The sequence below is a fragment of the Tigriopus californicus genome, chromosome 8, assembly GCF_007210705.1.
Source record: "Tigriopus californicus strain San Diego chromosome 8, Tcal_SD_v2.1, whole genome shotgun sequence".
In the NCBI taxonomy this organism is placed as follows: Eukaryota; Metazoa; Arthropoda; class Copepoda; order Harpacticoida; family Harpacticidae; genus Tigriopus; species Tigriopus californicus.
In genome coordinates, this window is record NC_081447.1 from 4,369,274 (window position 1) to 4,386,847 (window position 17,574).

The 17,574-nt window shown below is 40.5% G+C and overlaps 3 protein-coding genes across 6 annotated transcripts in view; 1 reads left to right on the forward strand and 2 right to left on the reverse strand.

The window, feature by feature from the left end:
- The window catches only part of LOC131885765 (voltage-gated purine nucleotide uniporter SLC17A9-like), a 2,582-nt gene extending 251 nt beyond the window's left edge, over positions 1-2,331 (reverse strand). Inside the window, exons 1-8 of one of the 3 annotated variants that reach the window (XM_059233918.1) lie at positions 2,192-2,331; positions 1,944-2,115; positions 1,703-1,877; positions 1,461-1,634; positions 1,230-1,398; positions 899-1,161; positions 380-538; positions 52-180 (exon numbers count right to left, since the gene is read on the reverse strand). In XM_059233918.1, coding sequence (XP_059089901.1) covers positions 52-180; positions 380-538; positions 899-1,161; positions 1,230-1,398; positions 1,461-1,634; positions 1,703-1,877; positions 1,944-2,115; positions 2,192-2,331 — 1,381 coding nt within the window. Of the gene's footprint in view, positions 1-6; positions 181-379; positions 539-589; positions 749-898; positions 1,162-1,229; positions 1,399-1,460; positions 1,635-1,702; positions 1,878-1,943; positions 2,116-2,191 lie in introns of those variants that run through there. The other 2 variants (XM_059233917.1, XM_059233919.1) reach the window with 2 other exon arrangements.
- Positions 2,332-2,495: 164 nt separating this feature from the next.
- On the forward strand, positions 2,496-11,006 carry LOC131885767 (peptidyl-prolyl cis-trans isomerase E-like). The gene is made up of 6 exons (XM_059233920.1): positions 2,496-2,637; positions 2,707-2,876; positions 4,325-4,549; positions 4,920-5,314; positions 10,594-10,660; positions 10,893-11,006. The coding sequence occupies exons 1-6, from the start codon at positions 2,496-2,498 to the stop codon at positions 10,959-10,961; spliced, it is 1,068 nt and encodes a 355-aa protein (XP_059089903.1). The 3' UTR covers positions 10,962-11,006.
- A 14-nt stretch (positions 11,007-11,020) lies between these two features.
- Positions 11,021-17,574, reverse strand: part of LOC131885769 (uncharacterized) — a 36,754-nt gene continuing 30,200 nt past the window's right edge. Inside the window, exons 16-17 of one of the 2 annotated variants that reach the window (XM_059233923.1) lie at positions 11,971-12,299; positions 11,021-11,585 (exon numbers count right to left, since the gene is read on the reverse strand). In XM_059233923.1, coding sequence (XP_059089906.1) covers positions 11,983-12,299 — 317 coding nt within the window. In that variant the 3' untranslated portion in view covers positions 11,021-11,585; positions 11,971-11,982. Of the gene's footprint in view, positions 11,586-11,970; positions 12,300-16,117; positions 16,601-17,574 lie in introns of those variants that run through there. The other variant, XM_059233924.1, reaches the window with a different exon arrangement.

Here is a 17,574-nt window from a genome sequence, read left to right on the forward strand (position 1 = left end):
GTAAAAAGTGTCCAGGAAAAGCATGATCTTTGGTCAATACTCAGAGAATAGGTTGCCCACTTCCCGCCATAACAAACGTGAACAGACCCACGCAATTAATGACCGCTGTTAGATTGAAAACGGCGGACCAGCTTCCAGAGAGTTCGAGGATGTATCCAGCAATGTAAACTCCAACAAAGCCTAGAAACAAGGAATCAAAACTGGATGAGAGGAAAACTTTGGCTTTTACTGTAGTAACCCTCTTAAGATACATCCTATGCTCTGTCCCATTCACGTATTCAAGTGTTAATCAGTTGCGACCAACGGCTCACAAGTGCAGGAAGCAGACAGTCTTCAGTAGCGGTTAGTATTGTTAATTAGAACAGCCAAAATATGGCACCTGCAAAGGATCCTGCCGTGTTAACAATTCCGAATACGCTGCCAGAGTGTTTGGGGGCGATATCTACCGCATTTGGAACGGTGCCAAACTTATGGAAGGCACTGGCAAAAATGGCCAGAGTAGTCAAACCCAGACAAACTTTAAACACTCTGATCCAACCTGAAAGAAAAAAATGACTTGAGTATGGGTAAACGTAGGGTATGAGATTACCTGGAACAGCTCCAGCTGCGTTCATGATGCCAAAAATGGACCCGCAATGCTTCGGCGCCAGATCTTGCGGGTTCACGATGCAGGCGGCGTTGTGAAACGCGGCCGCAAACAAACAAACCGTGGATAAAATCAGCGCCACGGGAAAAGATGTTGCCTTACCTAAAGGATAGAAATATCGTAAATTTTTTGACCTCAATTATTGCGTAGTTGATCACCTTATCGATGTTACATTGGTTGTCATGAAGGAACTCATTCTTAAGTACATCGTAATAGCTTTGTTGTCAGATCAAGTTATATTCTCATTCTCACCTATAAGAACTAAGCATACAGCTTCAGTGAGAAGAGCCACGGCCTCCACTATTTTTCGCGTTTGTCCCACCGAATATCCACTGTGTATTAGGCGATTGCTGAGGAGACTGGAACAAACAATGCCTGGAACCATGAGAAGCCAAGGAACCACATTGAAAATGGAGCTCTTGGCCTCGGGGAAATTGTCATGGAAGTAAGTAGGGAGCCATGATAACAGGATGAAGAAGCAATTGTTCTGACAAAAGTGGCACACGATGCACGCCCTGAAATGGGAATTGGAACACTTGTTCAATACCAGGGTCAAAGACGGAGTCAAAGACGTTTTCATTACCATAAGGAAGGATGTCGAAGGTATTTCAACCATGGGACGTTGGATTTTGAGGGCACTCTATTGCCCAATAAGGCCGAAGTAGCTGAGAGGCCCAGGATCTGTTTTCTGTTTCGATTCAGCTCCATGGCGTAGTATTTGAGCACGGACACCCAAACCAAGGAAATCAGACCTTCAATCATTTAATTGTTGGAGCTCACATGAATTCTCACACATAGGTACACCAGCACTTACCAATGGCATAAAAGACGTGAGGCCAGCCAAAGCTTTCATTTAAATAGGAACCCAAGGTACCAGTTAACAATGTGCCAAAAGCACTACCAGCCGTGGTAGCACTGAAGAAGAATGAACGATCCCGAACGTTCAGGTTAGTGCTGGAGATACTGGCCAAAGCCGGAAAATGAACACCTGGAACAAATCAAAAACCAATGCCCATCCTTAAACGTGATCTTTTCCCAAGATATCACGTGTCCCACCTTGAGCCGCTCCCAAAACAACACGCGAGAGCACAATCAGATTTAGTGCCATTTCATGATCCGACACCAAGTAGACAATTTGGTGGAACCAGAAGGTGATGAAGCCCCAAACAATGCCGGAAGCAAGCAGAACCCGTTCGGCACCAAATCGGTCGCTCAGGTATCCACCCAAGATCTGTTGGTTTAGCACAATACTAGCAGTAAGAAATGAATGTTCTCAATGCTACTGATTTAGTCCTGCCTGAGTGAGTGTATAGCCCCAAAAGAAACAAGAGAGCACGGTGCCCACTTCTGTTTTGGTCCAAGCTAAGTCTTTGGCCGCAGCGGGTGCCACCAACGGCATCGTGGTGCGAGAGGCGTACACAGCCGTAGTACCGAAAAGCAGAGTGAAAAACCAGGCATATTTCTCTCGTCTATAATGGATGGATATGATGAAAACCGATATTTGTGTACGCGTTACCGTTTGCTTGAAGGGATGCAGTTCCGTACCTGGTCCAATGATGCCCAGATGCCTCATTCTGCGCATCCATGGGGTCGGAGGAAATTTTCAGGTAGATTTGTGCGGGGCTCCCCCCGTGAGCATCCAGGAGGTTGTCGCTAAAGTCCGTGGTTTTCATATTTTTTATCATGATTCATGAAGCACGCGTAGTCCCCATCATGCATCAGTCATCACTCAGTGATCCTTATTTTCTTAATCATTGATTGGATCTCCTAGCAGGCGCGCTTTTGCTGACGTTTCAGTGCAATGATCTGAAAAGAGAGGGCTGACAAGGTTGGATGAAGTTGCGTGAAAATGCATGTGTTTCATTTCCGAAACCCAACAAACCGATATTGTTGGAACACAACGTTGAAAACAAACCGTGGAACCTGGAGCATTGATAAAAATTGGACCATCATGGCACATATGAATACCCAAAAGAAGACGGTTTATATAGGTGAGAGGGCCTCGAGTGATAGAGAATGAGTGAAGAGGTTGATTATTATGTTATGATTTCTTCGATTAGGTGGTTTATCCGAGGAAGTGACGGAGGATGTGATCAAGGCGGCATTTATCCCCTTCGGAGACATCAGTGAGGTCCAAATCCCCATCGATTATGCCACGGAGAAACACAGAGGGTTCGCTTTTGTCGAATTTGAGCTTCAAGAGGATGCTAAAGCCGCAATTGATAATATGGTAAAGAACTAAGGAGGCACTGACAGGAGAAAATAAAATCCCGCCAAAACTTATCTTGGACCAATTTGGGCTCAAGAATTGAAAGTACAGCATAAACATAGCGTTGTTTGCAGGAGTCAATTTGATGTTATAAATACGAAGAATGGCGCCCAATCCCTAATGAGTGAAATCAATTGTAATTGCGGTAATGCTAAAAATCCTATTCAATGAGACATGCAGCTCGAAGTTAAGTGTTTAAAAAAATTTGGACATGCTCTGAATGAGAATCTGAATCTCCTTAAGCCAAATGCTACTTCATTTTTGCCATTAGTTTCTCATGAACTTTGGTGACACTCGACACTAGATGCAATTGAGCAGATTGACAATCTATTGTAAGTTCTGTCTCTATGTGCATTTGAGCTTTTTTGAATCAACTTACAATCGATCATCAAGGAAAGGGTACATTTATTTGTGGTTTTGTACATTTCAAACGATTTCAACCAAATTGAGTTCATTGCTTCTGGTCTTCGTATCAGGCGGCGGCAGGAATTGTGAAGAATCATTGTTTCTCGTTGGAAAACCATTCAAAAGTACGGGTGTACCCTAAAGCATAGGCATAAGGAAAAGAAGTGAAACAAGGGGAGCGATGATAAAAAAAAGCAGAAAACTCCAATAGATAGAAAAAAACGCCGGGCAAATTGCTCTCCCAAAAACGTGTGCATGCACCAAATAGAGCATAAAGTGACGGGACAAGCAAAAAAAAAGAAAAAAGAAAAATAATTAGTAGCAAATTGAAAACATCATGTGCTTCCGATATCAATCAAATTCCTGACCGGAAAAGAATTCGTCAGGGGTGGAATGTTCCAAGGACTCAACCCACGGATAAAATTGAACCAATGGCGTCGCGAAGAAGACTTAGGGTAGGGCATGCGGACCTTTAACTCCAAAACACATCCGATAGTCCTGATGAATACCTCAAGGACTTATAGGAATAGATTGCTAACAAATATGTGCTTGTTGGATATCTGGAAAATTTTGACCAAATCAGCTTCAGACGTTCTTCGATTCAGAGGTGGGAACATGTTTGAAGTTCTCGGATTTCTTAGTAATCCCAAGACCATGAAGACGAAATCCAGGCCTAGCATAACAAGGCTAGATTTTACCATGGAATCACTTTCGCCTACTCTAAATTTGGAACCGTGTGCCGAGTTCGTGAGAATTTGATTCATGACGTCAACAGAATAGAGGGATCAGCCATTCAATCAAGTCCAACGAGAACAAACAAAAACAGGCCTTGTATTCACTAACAAGATCCCAGTAATGCCATTTGCCATTATAGGCTTTGTACGAGCTATTTTGATGCGCCTTCTCAAATTCATTGATGATTCCATAAAAAAAAGAGTATTTATATCCGCTATGGTTTTAGGAACAGTTGTTAAGTAGCCATTTGAAGTTAGCCTCTCTTTTAGAATGACTCGGAATTGTTTGGCCGAACTCTACGGGTGAATTTGGCCAAGCCACTTCGTTTAAAAGAATCCTCATCACGGCCAGTTTGGCAAGATGATGAATGGTTGCAAAAGTATTCAGGCAAGGATACACTCAGCAAAAACGGCGCGGACAACGAAGAGGGAACGCTCGGCGAAGAGCAACCCGCAGATCCCGGCTCGGCTAAACGACCTGCATCCGAAAATGAGGTAAGAACAAGAATTCGTCGGTGGGATACCACCCAGGTTGTAATTAAGGCCATTTCATTCTTTACAAGTTTAATTCTGCAAGTACTAGAGTAAGTTGTCAATGGCTGAGTGAATTCGTTCAAGTGTAGCACCAGCTGCAAGAATGTTGGATTGTGCAAATTAAGAAATAGTTCTAAAAGTTTGTTGGAGTTACTCAGTGGAGGAAACAGAGAAGTCTCCAGGGGTTAACGAAACTTTTTCTATGTTGATTTTAAAGGTAAGTTTGGATATGAAAGAACATTCTCTTTCTTCTTTCTTCCACAATTACTTAGTACTAATTCCCGTCAGGGTTGTTGAGCTATTGTTACCTAAAAAAGCATGCCTCTTTCAGAACAAAAGCGATGAGCCCAAGGACAAAAAGCCGCGGAAAAATCCGCAAGTCTACTTTGATATCAAAATTGGCAACTCCATGGTTGGGCGGATTATCATGCAACTTCGCGCCGACGTTTGCCCGCGAACGGCCGAAAATTTCCGCTGCCTGTGCACGAATGAGAAGGGTTTCGGCTATCAGGGCAGTACGTTTCACCGGGTTATCCCAGGCTTCATGCTTCAGGGTGGCGATTTCACCAACAACAATGGCACAGGCGGCAAATCGATTTACGGGCAGAAATTTGCGGATGAGAATTTCATCCTGAAACACGTGGGTCCTGGAACGTTGAGTATGGCCAACTCCGGGCCGGGAACCAATGGCTCACAATTCTTCCTCACAACCGACAAAACTGATTGGTAAGTGTATATTTTCTGTGAGGTATTTATTTATTGGCCATTAGTTTTCCTTGGCAACAATTTTGGCCAACAATTTTGGCCGGAAATCCATGTCGTATGACCGCTCGTGAGGTGAATGAGAAAGCGAATTAAGAGAATAATCGGTCTCAATTGAAATTTATTTGTTTTTGGCTCAACATTTTGTTATGGATTTGATTCGATTTTGAGTTGGATTAATTCGGATTTGAAACACTTTGAAGCTCTGTTCCGAGTTGAAGTTTCAAGATTTTACTTCAAAGCCGAGCCATTTTTTTTCCTTTATCGTTCATACCTGATTGCACATGGGTTAAAGTCTGATAAAGTGAGAGGGATGCAACATAAAAAGCTCCTCACTTGAGCTAGCTCTGTCGTGAAGGTTCTTATCTTAAAGTTTCTTTTCGACGAAAAGATTGGTCAATCACTCAAAAAAAATCTCTTTCGTGCTTGTTCATGAATGAGATGATAAGAGAACCAAGTAAAGGGCGTTGTGCTCTTATCTGATTTGTTACCAGTATGGTCAGAAATCGAAAAACTTGCGCCAAGTTCCTGGAACAGATTGCCAAAGAATAGAAAGAAAGTGAATGATTGACCTTTTACTATAACCGGGTTAACACTCATTCGTGTCCACTAGTTCGCGACTTTCTTCTTCTATTTCGATTGTTACTTATGTTGTTGATTATAGGATCAAATTGCTTGGGTGCCATTTCTGAGTACCATTACCGAGCATTTTTGTTTAGGTTGTTGGATCTTCATTTAGTATGTTTGGATGCTGGCCACCCTTAGTTTTCTAGGCGCGGACAAGTCCGGGCTCGAGTCCAATTCACTCGCCACTCTCGTCGGACTCATCAAAAGAAATATTCATTTTCTATAAATTTCGTCAGAAAACGAGCTTTTCTTTGTCATGAATTGACCATGTAAGAAAATAGGCCTTGAATGATGATTTCATTAGCCTTGGTAAGAATTCCTCCAAGCAGTTTTTGAGTTTTTCTTGGCCTTGGTTATCATGGAGAAAACAAGATGAGTCTTTTTATTTGACTTGATTCCACAAAAAGACTCGAGTCCTCTACAAGACTCGATTCTTTTGTTGAACTCGAGTTCGACAAAAAGTCAGAAAATCAAAGGACTCGCTCGAGTCCTACTTTTGCCGAACTCGCCCCAGCACTACTAGATACGTGCATTTTTAGTGTGTTTGTTTTACATTGAGGTAAGAGGTTTAGGGCTGAGGTCTAGAGCTTCACCTATGGCTTTGGAGGAGACTTTGTCGGAAAAACTGAAAATAACTGTGTTTATCCTTTGATGCTTGTGATTGTTTGCCAAAAAGATGAATTTCCTAAATTCAACAGGAAAGCATGCTTGAAGGATATGCGAACTTTTATAAGTGAAAGAGATCAAATGCCTTGATGTTGATTGTTATAAAATCATTCAGGATGTGCCAGAGTATTCAAAAATGTGTTCCACATGCAATCATCTACGAATGTCCTTAGACATTATTGAACAATGTTCACAAATTTGTGGTTATGCTTCTAAAAATTGGCGCACCGGGTTGACAAGGACTTCAAATTTTAGCGCACTTCCAATCTCTATTCATGAAGCTTGAAGTGGACCATCAGTGCAATTGAAGGGTCCTTTTGACAAGAACCTCCCGCCTTAACAGGACTCTGACATTGTTCATTTTCATTGTTAATGCAGATACGAATGCTTGAAATAACCCTTTGGATCGTTCGCTCTAAACTCTGAATTTGGGTTTTCCCCCTTTATCGATGCACTTGTACTCGTAATTCGTTGGGCTATATTGGTCATTGGGAATTTCCATTTGCTTGTGAAGGGGCTCCTTTGAATTGCACCATGTTCAATATCTTCCTGTTCAACAAGGCCAGCTGTGTTCCATCGCATGAATTAGAATCTACTTAGTGGATGAGCATTGTGGCAATTGTCAAATGAACCAGAAACTTCAACGGAGCTGGATCCATTATGGAAATTAGCCTCATTGCATGTAAGCTGGTTTCCCAACGACCTATAAATATTACTAAAATGAATTTGCGACGATGTGACACCCACGTGGCTGCTCATCGTTGGAGGGATCTCGTGCTTTTTGGCATTTCATTGAGCTGGCTACTTCCTACAGGTGTACGTTGAGGGACTTGAATCCTACGTAGGAGGTCGTTTTCCCTGAGTTGAACAATCTTTTCGATGATCTTAAAAAAAATACTTATATTGGTTATTATAGATAATTGGGATTCAAAAATAGAAGGAGGTATTTTTGGGATTCAAAAATAGATGAAGGAGGTATTTTTGTGCGCACATGTTTTTGAACGGATTTCACGTTCAAATAACTTTTTTTTTTCAGCCCAATTAGCTCTTGGGGAGACACTTAAAGAGTTCGAGCTAGATTTCTTTGCTAATAGACATCTTCACTTCACCAAATTTCAAAGAAAGTAATAGCACTCTGGTGATTTTTCCTTCATGACGGAATTGAAAAACATATATGAACCGTATTCTTCCCTCGATTTTTTAGTGACATATATTCAGAATGAAGGTTATAAATTGAGATAGGCATGTGGACTACCATTTTTAATGAATATGAAAATAGCAAATCCTTAGTTCATTAGATAGGTTGCATTTTTCTTGTATTTCTTTGCATTTATCATCTAGTCAGAGTATTGAAAATAAAAGAATTGACAGTGACAATTGGCACTGAGTGCGATTTAAACAAAGGAACATTTAACTTATAATGGAGCTCCCAAAGAGCAAAAAAGTAGTAATAGGTTGTTCAAAGATTTGTCAGTGCCAAGGTCCTAGAAATCATGATTCCGAAGGCTCACTCCCCATTTCCCCTAAATGAGGCAACGTTAAGTGTTTCGCATAAATCCTCGAAAGCGTCTTGGACGATCACAGGGCCATCCCTAAGGAACCAGCGTGCCAAGTTTAAAGACCATTGTCCGACAGAAATGCCCCCAGCTACAAGTACCAGGTCCTCTCTTCTTCCTCCGGCTTTTTTTTGCTCAAGTTGTTATTTTCAAACGTTCATAGGCAACAATATGGATTGTAAGAAATATGGCGGCAAACATGTTAATGAACCTTGACAGTTGGCAATGAGAATGAACTAAAATAGTACTCGCCAGTTTTTGAGCGAAAACCTCAAAAGATGTGAAGAAATGCTTTAATACATCCCTCACGCATAAATTTGAAAAGGCAGTTGTTCAATTCATCGTCCCGTTGCAGCTGTTGAACTTCGATTAGTTAAGTTCTCAAGCACAGTACAGCAGATCAATCATAGGTTAACTTTCGACACCTGGAGTGAACTCTCGACACTTTGGGAGTAGTTTTTGCCTTGTTCGCCCTCCTCTAAGACATTCAAGAATAGAATCGATCAGTCATATTTCTAATCAAAATAAAGATGTCTTTTTTTTTTAAACAGAACCATAACCCCATTACGAGGCGTTATCCCAAACATTTTGGAAATGAGACAAATGCTTTTATTTGCTTAAAATGTGTTTTAAAGAAACACATATCCGGGTTGATTCCATGGAAATGGAAGCAAAACAACGTCTTCTATTATTTACCTCAAAGATAAAGAGCGAAAGTGCGAGTGGGTTCCTATGTGTCCGTCCATTTGCTCTTGAGCTGGAAAGACTGCACATCAAAAATTCATGATTTGGCAAACGAAATTGTAAAATGGAACGAAAAAAATAGCCACTTCTCTTTTTCAACAAAAGGATATTTTTGAGCATGTGGTTTCTTAAAAGCAAAGAAGTAAGAAATGTATCATGCTGGACGGAGATCGCAATTGCCTTGATTAAAGCCTTTCCTCAATGCTCCTGTGCTCTTAAAAACATTAGTTCATAGTTTGACTATTCACTTTTGATACAATTAAGTTCAAGGACCACCGCCCACACCCGCCGATTCCATTTCAATGCCCAATTCTATAGATCCTTTTTATCTGGCGTGCTCTGTGTGGAACACTTCATCTCTTCCATTCCTTGATTGTACGCGGTGCTCACCTGGCTGTAATATGGCCTTGGGACCCATTCCCGTTCCCCAAGCCATTTCCAACCATGGTTTCCTTGATGTATCGTATAGAGGGAATTTTTAACAAAGACGCTCAAACCTGTCATATGTTTTTAGGTGTTCTTGGCGTCGGTATCATGGACTTTTTCTATTCATCCATTGACAAGGTCTTGTTTTGGTGGGTATCCAAATCTATCTGTAGGCAATGAATAGTTGTGAGACCAAATGCGAAGAAGGTGTGAGAATAGATGCTCTCTTCGAATCTCCGCATTTCTTGATGCAATCCACGTCACATTTGCTTGCGCTCGTATCCTTCACTCATCTTTGTTAGTCGATCCACTGTCGTTCTTTTGGGTGCTACAATTTCCTGAGAATTGGCCCCATTTGGAACACAAACTTCTCCGAGCCATTTCTTCATTCGTTGATTTTATTGGGCTGTTTTGGCATGTGTTCCAAAACAAACATCAAAGTTCTTCAAGTGGTTTTCACGCGTCGAAGACTGAATATCAATAGACCTCATCTCCTCAATCCTTCGTGTGTTGTTTGGATTTCGTTTGATATCGAAGCACACGCTTTTCACCCTGATCCCTTTTTTCTTGTGTGGAAGTTCCTATTCATTTTCGAGGTTTTATTCAAAGCTCATCTGGTCATATGTACCAGCGTGCGACCAGGACCAATTGCATTCAAGAAATCTTGTTCAATGTGTAGTGTAATCTTACCCACAACATCTGGGCGCAATATGTTCTAAATACTCAATACCAATGCTATCGGCAACAAGCCACATGATACGGTTGAATATCTTCAGGGAGAGTGAATAGGAGACCAAGCTTGGGATGGTGGGGAGAAGAGCTCCTTCAGAAAGTTGAAGAGTGTTTTCGTGGTTCTTTGTTCCTTTAGTAGTGTGCTTTCACTTGCTTGAACCGTCTTTGATCTTTGTAAATACTCCTGCCTTGCTTGTTCCAAGTCTTCTTGTTTCTCGTCGTCGACGTGGACCAAAAGCTCGCTCTCTTTCTCTCTCTCTTTGTCATAATCATCATCTCCTTGGATCCATCTGGCACCAGAGGAACGAATAAGCTAGATGAAACCTTGAAACCACAGTGACAACAAACAAAGACTTTTGCACAGATTTGCTTCCATCTCTCTTGCATTCATGTATGAAGGCTAATACTGAATTGCTCCCCTGTTTGAACAAGTAGGTCCTACTTCGAAATCAATCCTTTGCCGTTTCCTTTATTTGCCCACTGTATTTTCAGGCTGGATGGGAAACACGTGGTATTTGGATCCGTCATTAGCGGAATGAATGTGGTGAGGAAAGTGGAGGTGAGTACCCACGAAATGGCTTGTTTTTTTTCACTCATCCAGCTAGTTTCATGTGAAGTGAAACAAACCTCTCTTTGCACAACTTTGCTAGATGGCCCCTTCGCAATGTTACTTGAAACCGCAACTCAAACCTTGTTATGCGTGCATTCCTCTGTTGTAGTACATTATAAAGTGGGTGCTACGTTTCGCGTTTCGGAATGCTCAACTTGTGGGTCTTCTTCATTCATTTCAGAAATTTGGCACCAAATCAGGCAAACCCACGGAGAAGATCATCATTGCCAATTCCGGAGAATTGGTTTAGATGTCGGACTATACTCAATGAATAAAAAAACAACCTAGCCGTCAATGTGTGTTCTCATTTGATGTGTTTATTAGTTGTTTGCTAAGTAGGTCGACTAGTAGAGATGAATCATGTTTGAGGTTGAAGAACACGTTGGTTTAAAAGACTGTACGAGGAGGACAAGTGAATGTCACTAGTCTGAAAGAATACTGTAGAATGTAGATGACACTTTTTGTTTAATGGATCTGTGGTATGACAATCAGCCATGCGAAAACGAAACATTTCAATCGATTCGAGGACGTTGAAGGAGCGGGGAAAGCTGACAAGAAGATTCATGTTGAAAACGATATGGATCCGCATTTCTTAAACATTACTAACATAAGTGGTTGCACTCGTGTTGTTGATGATGATGTCATAAGTTGATATGTGTGAGTTTCTCAGTTGATAAATAGTTTCACCGAGGATATGACGATGAGAAAATGAAGTAAGGATGTGTTGAAGTAGACGTTTCGGTTTGGGTGATATGTATTTTGATATCACCGTGGTTAGGCTGTATCTTGGGTTGTCTGAGGGATCCAGATGCAAAAGAAAGGTAACTCCAAATACACAACCACACGCACACATATACACGCTGGCACTTTTCATCTGCAAATACGAAAAATAGTTGTTATTCAAGCTTTTTATCGATGATGAAATAAATTACTGTCTTACTGACAGGTGAGCATGACCAGGTAAAATTGCAAAAGCATTTTTGCCAAACAATGAGAGAGGTTTGAAGTGTTTCAAAATTCATGTTAAGAAACGTCAAATTTGCTTAAAGGTAGAGTGACATTAGTCGTTTGAGACCAATAGAAGGTTTTCCGATGGCAGGCATTCTTGGGATATGGTTCTCAATGTGTAATTGTAATATGTAACATGCCATAGCCATTCTTTATCTTATCATAAGGTATATTGAGTACGATCAATACATAAGTCGTATCTCTTTCATCAAGCCCCTTTTGTTCCTATAATATGTGGAATATGCTCTCACCTACAACAAAAATTAGTTGTATTGCCGTCCAGAGCCGTGATGCGCCAATTGTCGGTAGGAGCCTCCAAACCCTCCCGCGTCCATATTTGACCCACTTCGAAGGACAAACTCGTCCAAGTCATTGGTTTTGTCCAAGGAATGATTGCGTTTCATCTTGCCAAAATCTGGTGGGAGTACAATGGGCGCTCCTCCACAGTCGCTCTTTCGACGCATGTTGTATCTGCCTCCGGGACCAAAATAAGCATTGGGATTAAGTCCTCCACCGCCTCCACCACCTCCTCCTCCTCCTGCTCCATTTCCTGCTCCATTGCTCGAACTACCTCCACTGCCTGTAAAGGGTTGAAGGTGAGAGGAACAAGGTCAATATTTTGGTTCTTGGGAACATTTGCTTCACAGGAGAGGAGAGATCAGTTTAGCGGAGGGAATACACATCTTTTGTGTTCCAGATCTCAAGCAGAGGCAATGTTAGAAGGGGGAGACAGGAAAACGTTCAATTATTTGTGATTAAGCGGAACCATTTGAAAATGAGTATGGATGAGGGTAAAACCGGCGGAGGTTAGGTGTACAACAACGGTCTTGTTTAAAACCCAACAAACAACACGGGCTCGTGTGTTTACTGAGCATCTTATCGTCACCAAGAAGAAGTGGGTGAGGGTTTTTGGAACTTGGAAGTTTCAAGAGGAAAACGAGGAATACACGTCATCAACACGATATGTCGGTGTATGTTACAGAAATTCTGAATAGTTCAACGAAACTTGGACATGCATGGCATTCAGTTAGAGGTTCCAGAGAGACCAAGTAAGATTGGTCAAATAATAAAAAATCTTCGAAAACACGCAAAAAAACAAGCCTTAATGAAATGAAATTGCCCCAAGACCTTCGAGGAAACGAAAACATTGGAAGCATATAAAGTCACAAAAAACACCTTCGCTTCGTTTTTCTTTTCTGGTTTTTCTTCTAGGTAATCATAAACTAGATAAATCTGTTTTTAAATGAGAATTAACAATAAAAGGATATCGGTACCCGAATGATACCAAGGGAAAAATCAACAACCCATATTGAAACTAAAAGGCACTGCTTGTCGAAGGCCCAAGTCAGTTAATATGCTTTCCACTGCGTTCTCGATTTTTTTGGTTTGCGAATTTTGTGATGAGCATCTTGTACAAAGCAAGTTAAGATAATTGGAAAGAGTTAGGGATCACAAATCAGCGGTGACTCCATGACGTCAGTAATGTGATGACATTGAAACAGTAATGAAACAATGATGCATTGAGGCGACAATTCGATCACACCCTCATTGGATCCGGGTACACGTTTTACGATGAATATATTTCATTCCTGCATTAACCACAGTATGACTTTTTTTAGATGCTTGCTTGTTCACAACGTGTAATATTTTAAATAAATGATCTTTTGAATTGGAAGTGCTAGGAGAAGAATGTGCTTTTCAAAAACGTACCGCGAGCAATTGATGGCTGGAAAAAACATTCATCACTAATTTATTCGATCTATAATAAAATTTGCGTGTCTTTAACGGTAGACAATAAAGGGGAGCAAATATTGTAATAAAAAAATCCTACTTGTTCGTGTAATCTGATTGTCAGATGAGAACGTAATGCCTAGAGGAAAGTGCCAGCTTACTAAATAAAGTAGCTCTTGCCCCAGTTTAACACACTACGAGGAGTTAAATCACAAAACACTGCAGCACAATGGGCGTTAAGATTATTTGTACTACCAAGCCGACATTTCATAATGCCGAATATTCCGCTCTATTATACTCATTTCCGTTTCAACCAAGCTTGTGAGCCTTTTGACCTCTTACTCTCAATTATTCCATATCATTTGTGGATATGCTTAGGAAACCATTAGAGCCAACATTCTTCCTTTCCGAAATGGTCTTCCACTCAAAAATTTGGCTTTAAGCTATTGTCTCATATGTTCATGGCAAAATAAATTAGCAGCTTATGAAGACAGTCAAAATATCTCATACCTATTAGAGCTGGTATTGCAACTCATGCCATGTCTACTAGAGTAATGTCTATCAAGCAAATTATTGCTTTGTCCAAAGACTTCGGATATCTTATGGACGGCATCCAACATTAAGTCGTTAATAAGAGGGTCTTTTGCTCACATGGGATTCCATCATAACTCCAATCCTAAAGTTTTTCAAGTCCAGAGGTGACTCGGCTATCTCTCATTGGTTGGGAAAATTGCTCATGGGGGGAAGTAGAACCCACGGGATTTGTCAAGGCATCCTTAGGATATCCGGTTCGGAAAATGTCGCTCTCTTGCCACTGCAAAAGCCTTACTTACAGTTCATATTTGGTTAACATTTCATCTCTTTTGCCTTTAGTAAGCAAGACAGCATTTTCAAAATATACTATCAAAAGCAAACAAATACACATTGTTAAAAAGAAGTCTTTGGTTCAAGTTTTCCTTATGTTCATACTTGGGGTGCGCAGTATGTTCCGAAAGGAGTTTTGGCCTCTACGCTAAGGTCCAGAGGGACCAGCCCCAATCCCAATTCCAATATTGGGCCCAATGACTTTCATGTTACTTTGTTGGCATTTTGCTGGCCTCGGGTAAGTCCGTTGAATTGGGTCTATCGTTACCTCCATACTGCCAACTCAAACCTGAATGATCCGAACCAGAACAGAAATGAAGTAAATAATTCTGGTTTAAACGGGGAAGCCCAGGTAGGTTCCATAAATGATCGCCTTTTTTCATGAAGGGTCTTTGAATGCCCTTGTTATCAACAGTCTGTGAAGGTTTTTTTGTGGTTCTGTTTTGGGGAGCTTTTGTTCCATCACAACAATGAAGCTCATTAGAAAGGCTCAAAACAAAAGCTTGATACATGGTTAATAATCATATTGTTCCGTGAATTCCACTTTGGACGGGGGAAGCCATAAACATCCTGGAACAATCAAACACAACGGGCTAGCTCTAGAAAAAATAGTATGTCTGAGACACAAAATGACGCGTGTTTGTTGAGTGGTCGAGTTTTTGAATGATTTTAAGTTCGTGTTGTTTGTCCATTAATGTTGTTAACACGTTAAGCACACGAGGATGAAACATACAGAAATGTATTGGCATATAAAGACACCCAAAGAAGAAAAAGACGACCATGACTCACTAACGAGATGCACCTCAAACAAACAAAGAAACCTAAACCATTTCCAGGACCGTATCAAGATGTTAGTCTGAAAGACATACACGACATTGAATGTTTTGCGATTGACAACACGTGGGCAGTCTGGTTTGTAGCGTGACTGAATTTTGTGAAATAAAAAAGTCATGTTGGGCCCAAGTCTTGGACTTTTGGTTATGAGTTGTTGTTTTTAAAGAAAAAACCCTTCTTGTAAGTATTTTTGGTTCATTAGAACAATCCCATCTATTATGAGTGGTGAATAAAAAAACTAAGTTGGAGGAGAATACGAAAATATTCATCGTTGAATTCAAAATTATTTTTTAAAAAAGCCTAAATAAAAACATAAGCTAATCAATCCACAAATAGCGATGGTTTGGTATTATACCTAACATGTTTCAATTTTCACCATTTTTTTGTTTGTTAAGCGATCTATTAAAAAAACTTCAAATCTATTTTTAAAACATGTGGAAATCTATTCGTTTTTCATGATAGCAACGAAGTATTCAAACCTCTTGAATTCGCTCTACCTTTATTTTATATTGAAGAAGAAGAAGAAGACATAATTTAAGCAAAAGCCAAAGGAGGTACCGAGCTGTAATTTAAATTATTTTCCGGTTTCAAATTTAATTGAAGATTGTGAGATATGAACATGGTCCAAAAATGCGAAAAATTGCCAAACAAGTATCCAAATAAAGAAATCCAAACTACTGTTTTCAACTTTAGCTCTTTGTGTCCTTGGCATGGCAAATCACGAGCTATGTTTTCTTCATTTATAATTCTCTGAACGCTAGTCAATAACAGCAATCATTCCCAGCAAACACCATATACGGACCAACCATTTTATACCATTTACTTTTAAGAGGTTCCCTCAACCACGCCCTCTCGTATTCATCATATAAAAATGTTCCAAGGTCGGTTGGATATCCTTCAGATGGGCCTTCTAGAATTTTCGATAGTGTCGAACCGTGTAATGGCTTCAAAGCCACAGGGTGTAATCAAAAGGCTGTTACTTTGTGTAGTCAAAGGGTTGGGTGGTTTGTACGAATGAATTGTGTCTGAAGGCCACCCAGACCTTTGTTCTTTGTCAAGGCTAAGACAGATTCAATTCCTAGAATTAATATCCTTGAATAGGCGTTGGGCATTTCGAAGCGTGTGTCGTTGTGATTGCGGAAAGGGAAAGGAAGAAGTGTATTATTCAAAATGGTTTCAGTTGTTCCCTTGGTTGTCCCGGTTTGTTTGCTTGAGGGCTCTCGTCAGATCACGTCGTCTAACCTTTCCTTTCCAAGGGCATGGACGTGCTTGAGGATCTCGTCCGTCCCACTCTCAACAAGGCCGAGGCCCTTGAGGCACGCCTCGAACCGGGTAAAGACCGCGAGACCGGCTCAACCCAAAACACAGGGTCGCTGATTGGATGAGATTCCTCAGAAAAGGCCGAACTCCGGCGGCGAAGGTCATGTATCGACATTGGGAGGTGAAGGAGGCCTTTTGTGAAGTAATTTAAAGTATTAAGTGAGGAGGCATAACCCTTCATAAGTAAGTGACTCAGTGTAAACCAAGTCCTTTAGTCTTAAAGGGCACTCCAATAAGAAATGACTTTCATTTTAATTCAGACTATCGGTAATGAAATTTAAAAAAAGGCTAACCCTCAATGCCAAGGCTCTAAAATAATGAATGCGTCCGTTTCGTGTTCGTATCATGGACTTTTTGGCTTTGTGCGACAACCGATCAATTGATACTTAAACCATGTAAACAATGATGACGGAGAGATTACAGTAAAGATAAGCTGCGCGTACTAATAAAAGCACCCATAGAATAGAAGAATACATGCACTTTCATGTGATTACCTCCATGAGGCTTAAATTGTGTTGGAGAGGGATTGGGAAAAGTGTTTTCGTTTCATATTTTATTTTACCAGACTTTGAAGCGGTAAAATGCAATTCTAAAATGCTCTCGAATATACACTTGCGAGCTGCTTTTCTTGAATATCCGATCAACAACATCTATCATGGTCAAAATTATTTTGAATGATGAATTAAGATTCATTTCATAGGTGAATTGCGATCCAATACGTGAAGAGTGGGGGAAAACAAATGTATTAGTCCAATGGAATATGTAAGGATCAGGGACCATTTATCAAAAGATATGCAATAGAGAGAACGTGATTTTTACCACGGGGCTTACTTTTCGACCAATGCTCCCTCTGACAATAAGAGCGAACTGTGTTTGCTATATTGCTAAATTGATGAATTTGAACACTTTGCCCATTTCTTTTTCAAAAAACTGCCAAATAGCAAATATATTGCTTTCGGGCCTACAATCGTATTTGCTAGATTTCTAAATCTTTAGCTTTGACATTTTTTTATAATTAAAATTTTGATAAACTTCATGATTGACGAAAGTGAGACAGTTAAATACCCAGGTTGTTCTTGATGATGGGGTTTCAAGATATGATTTAG

Coding starts and splice junctions, on each gene's coding strand:
- LOC131885767 (XM_059233920.1), top strand. CDS start 2,496: ATGCATGTGTTTCATTTCCGAAACCCAACAAACCGATATTGTTGGAAC. Junction 4,550..4,919: donor GACCTGCATCCGAAAATGAG/GTAAGAACAAGA, acceptor TGCCTCTTTCAG/AACAAAAGCGATGAGCCCAA. Junction 5,315..10,593: donor ACAACCGACAAAACTGATTG/GTAAGTGTATAT, acceptor CTGTATTTTCAG/GCTGGATGGGAAACACGTGG.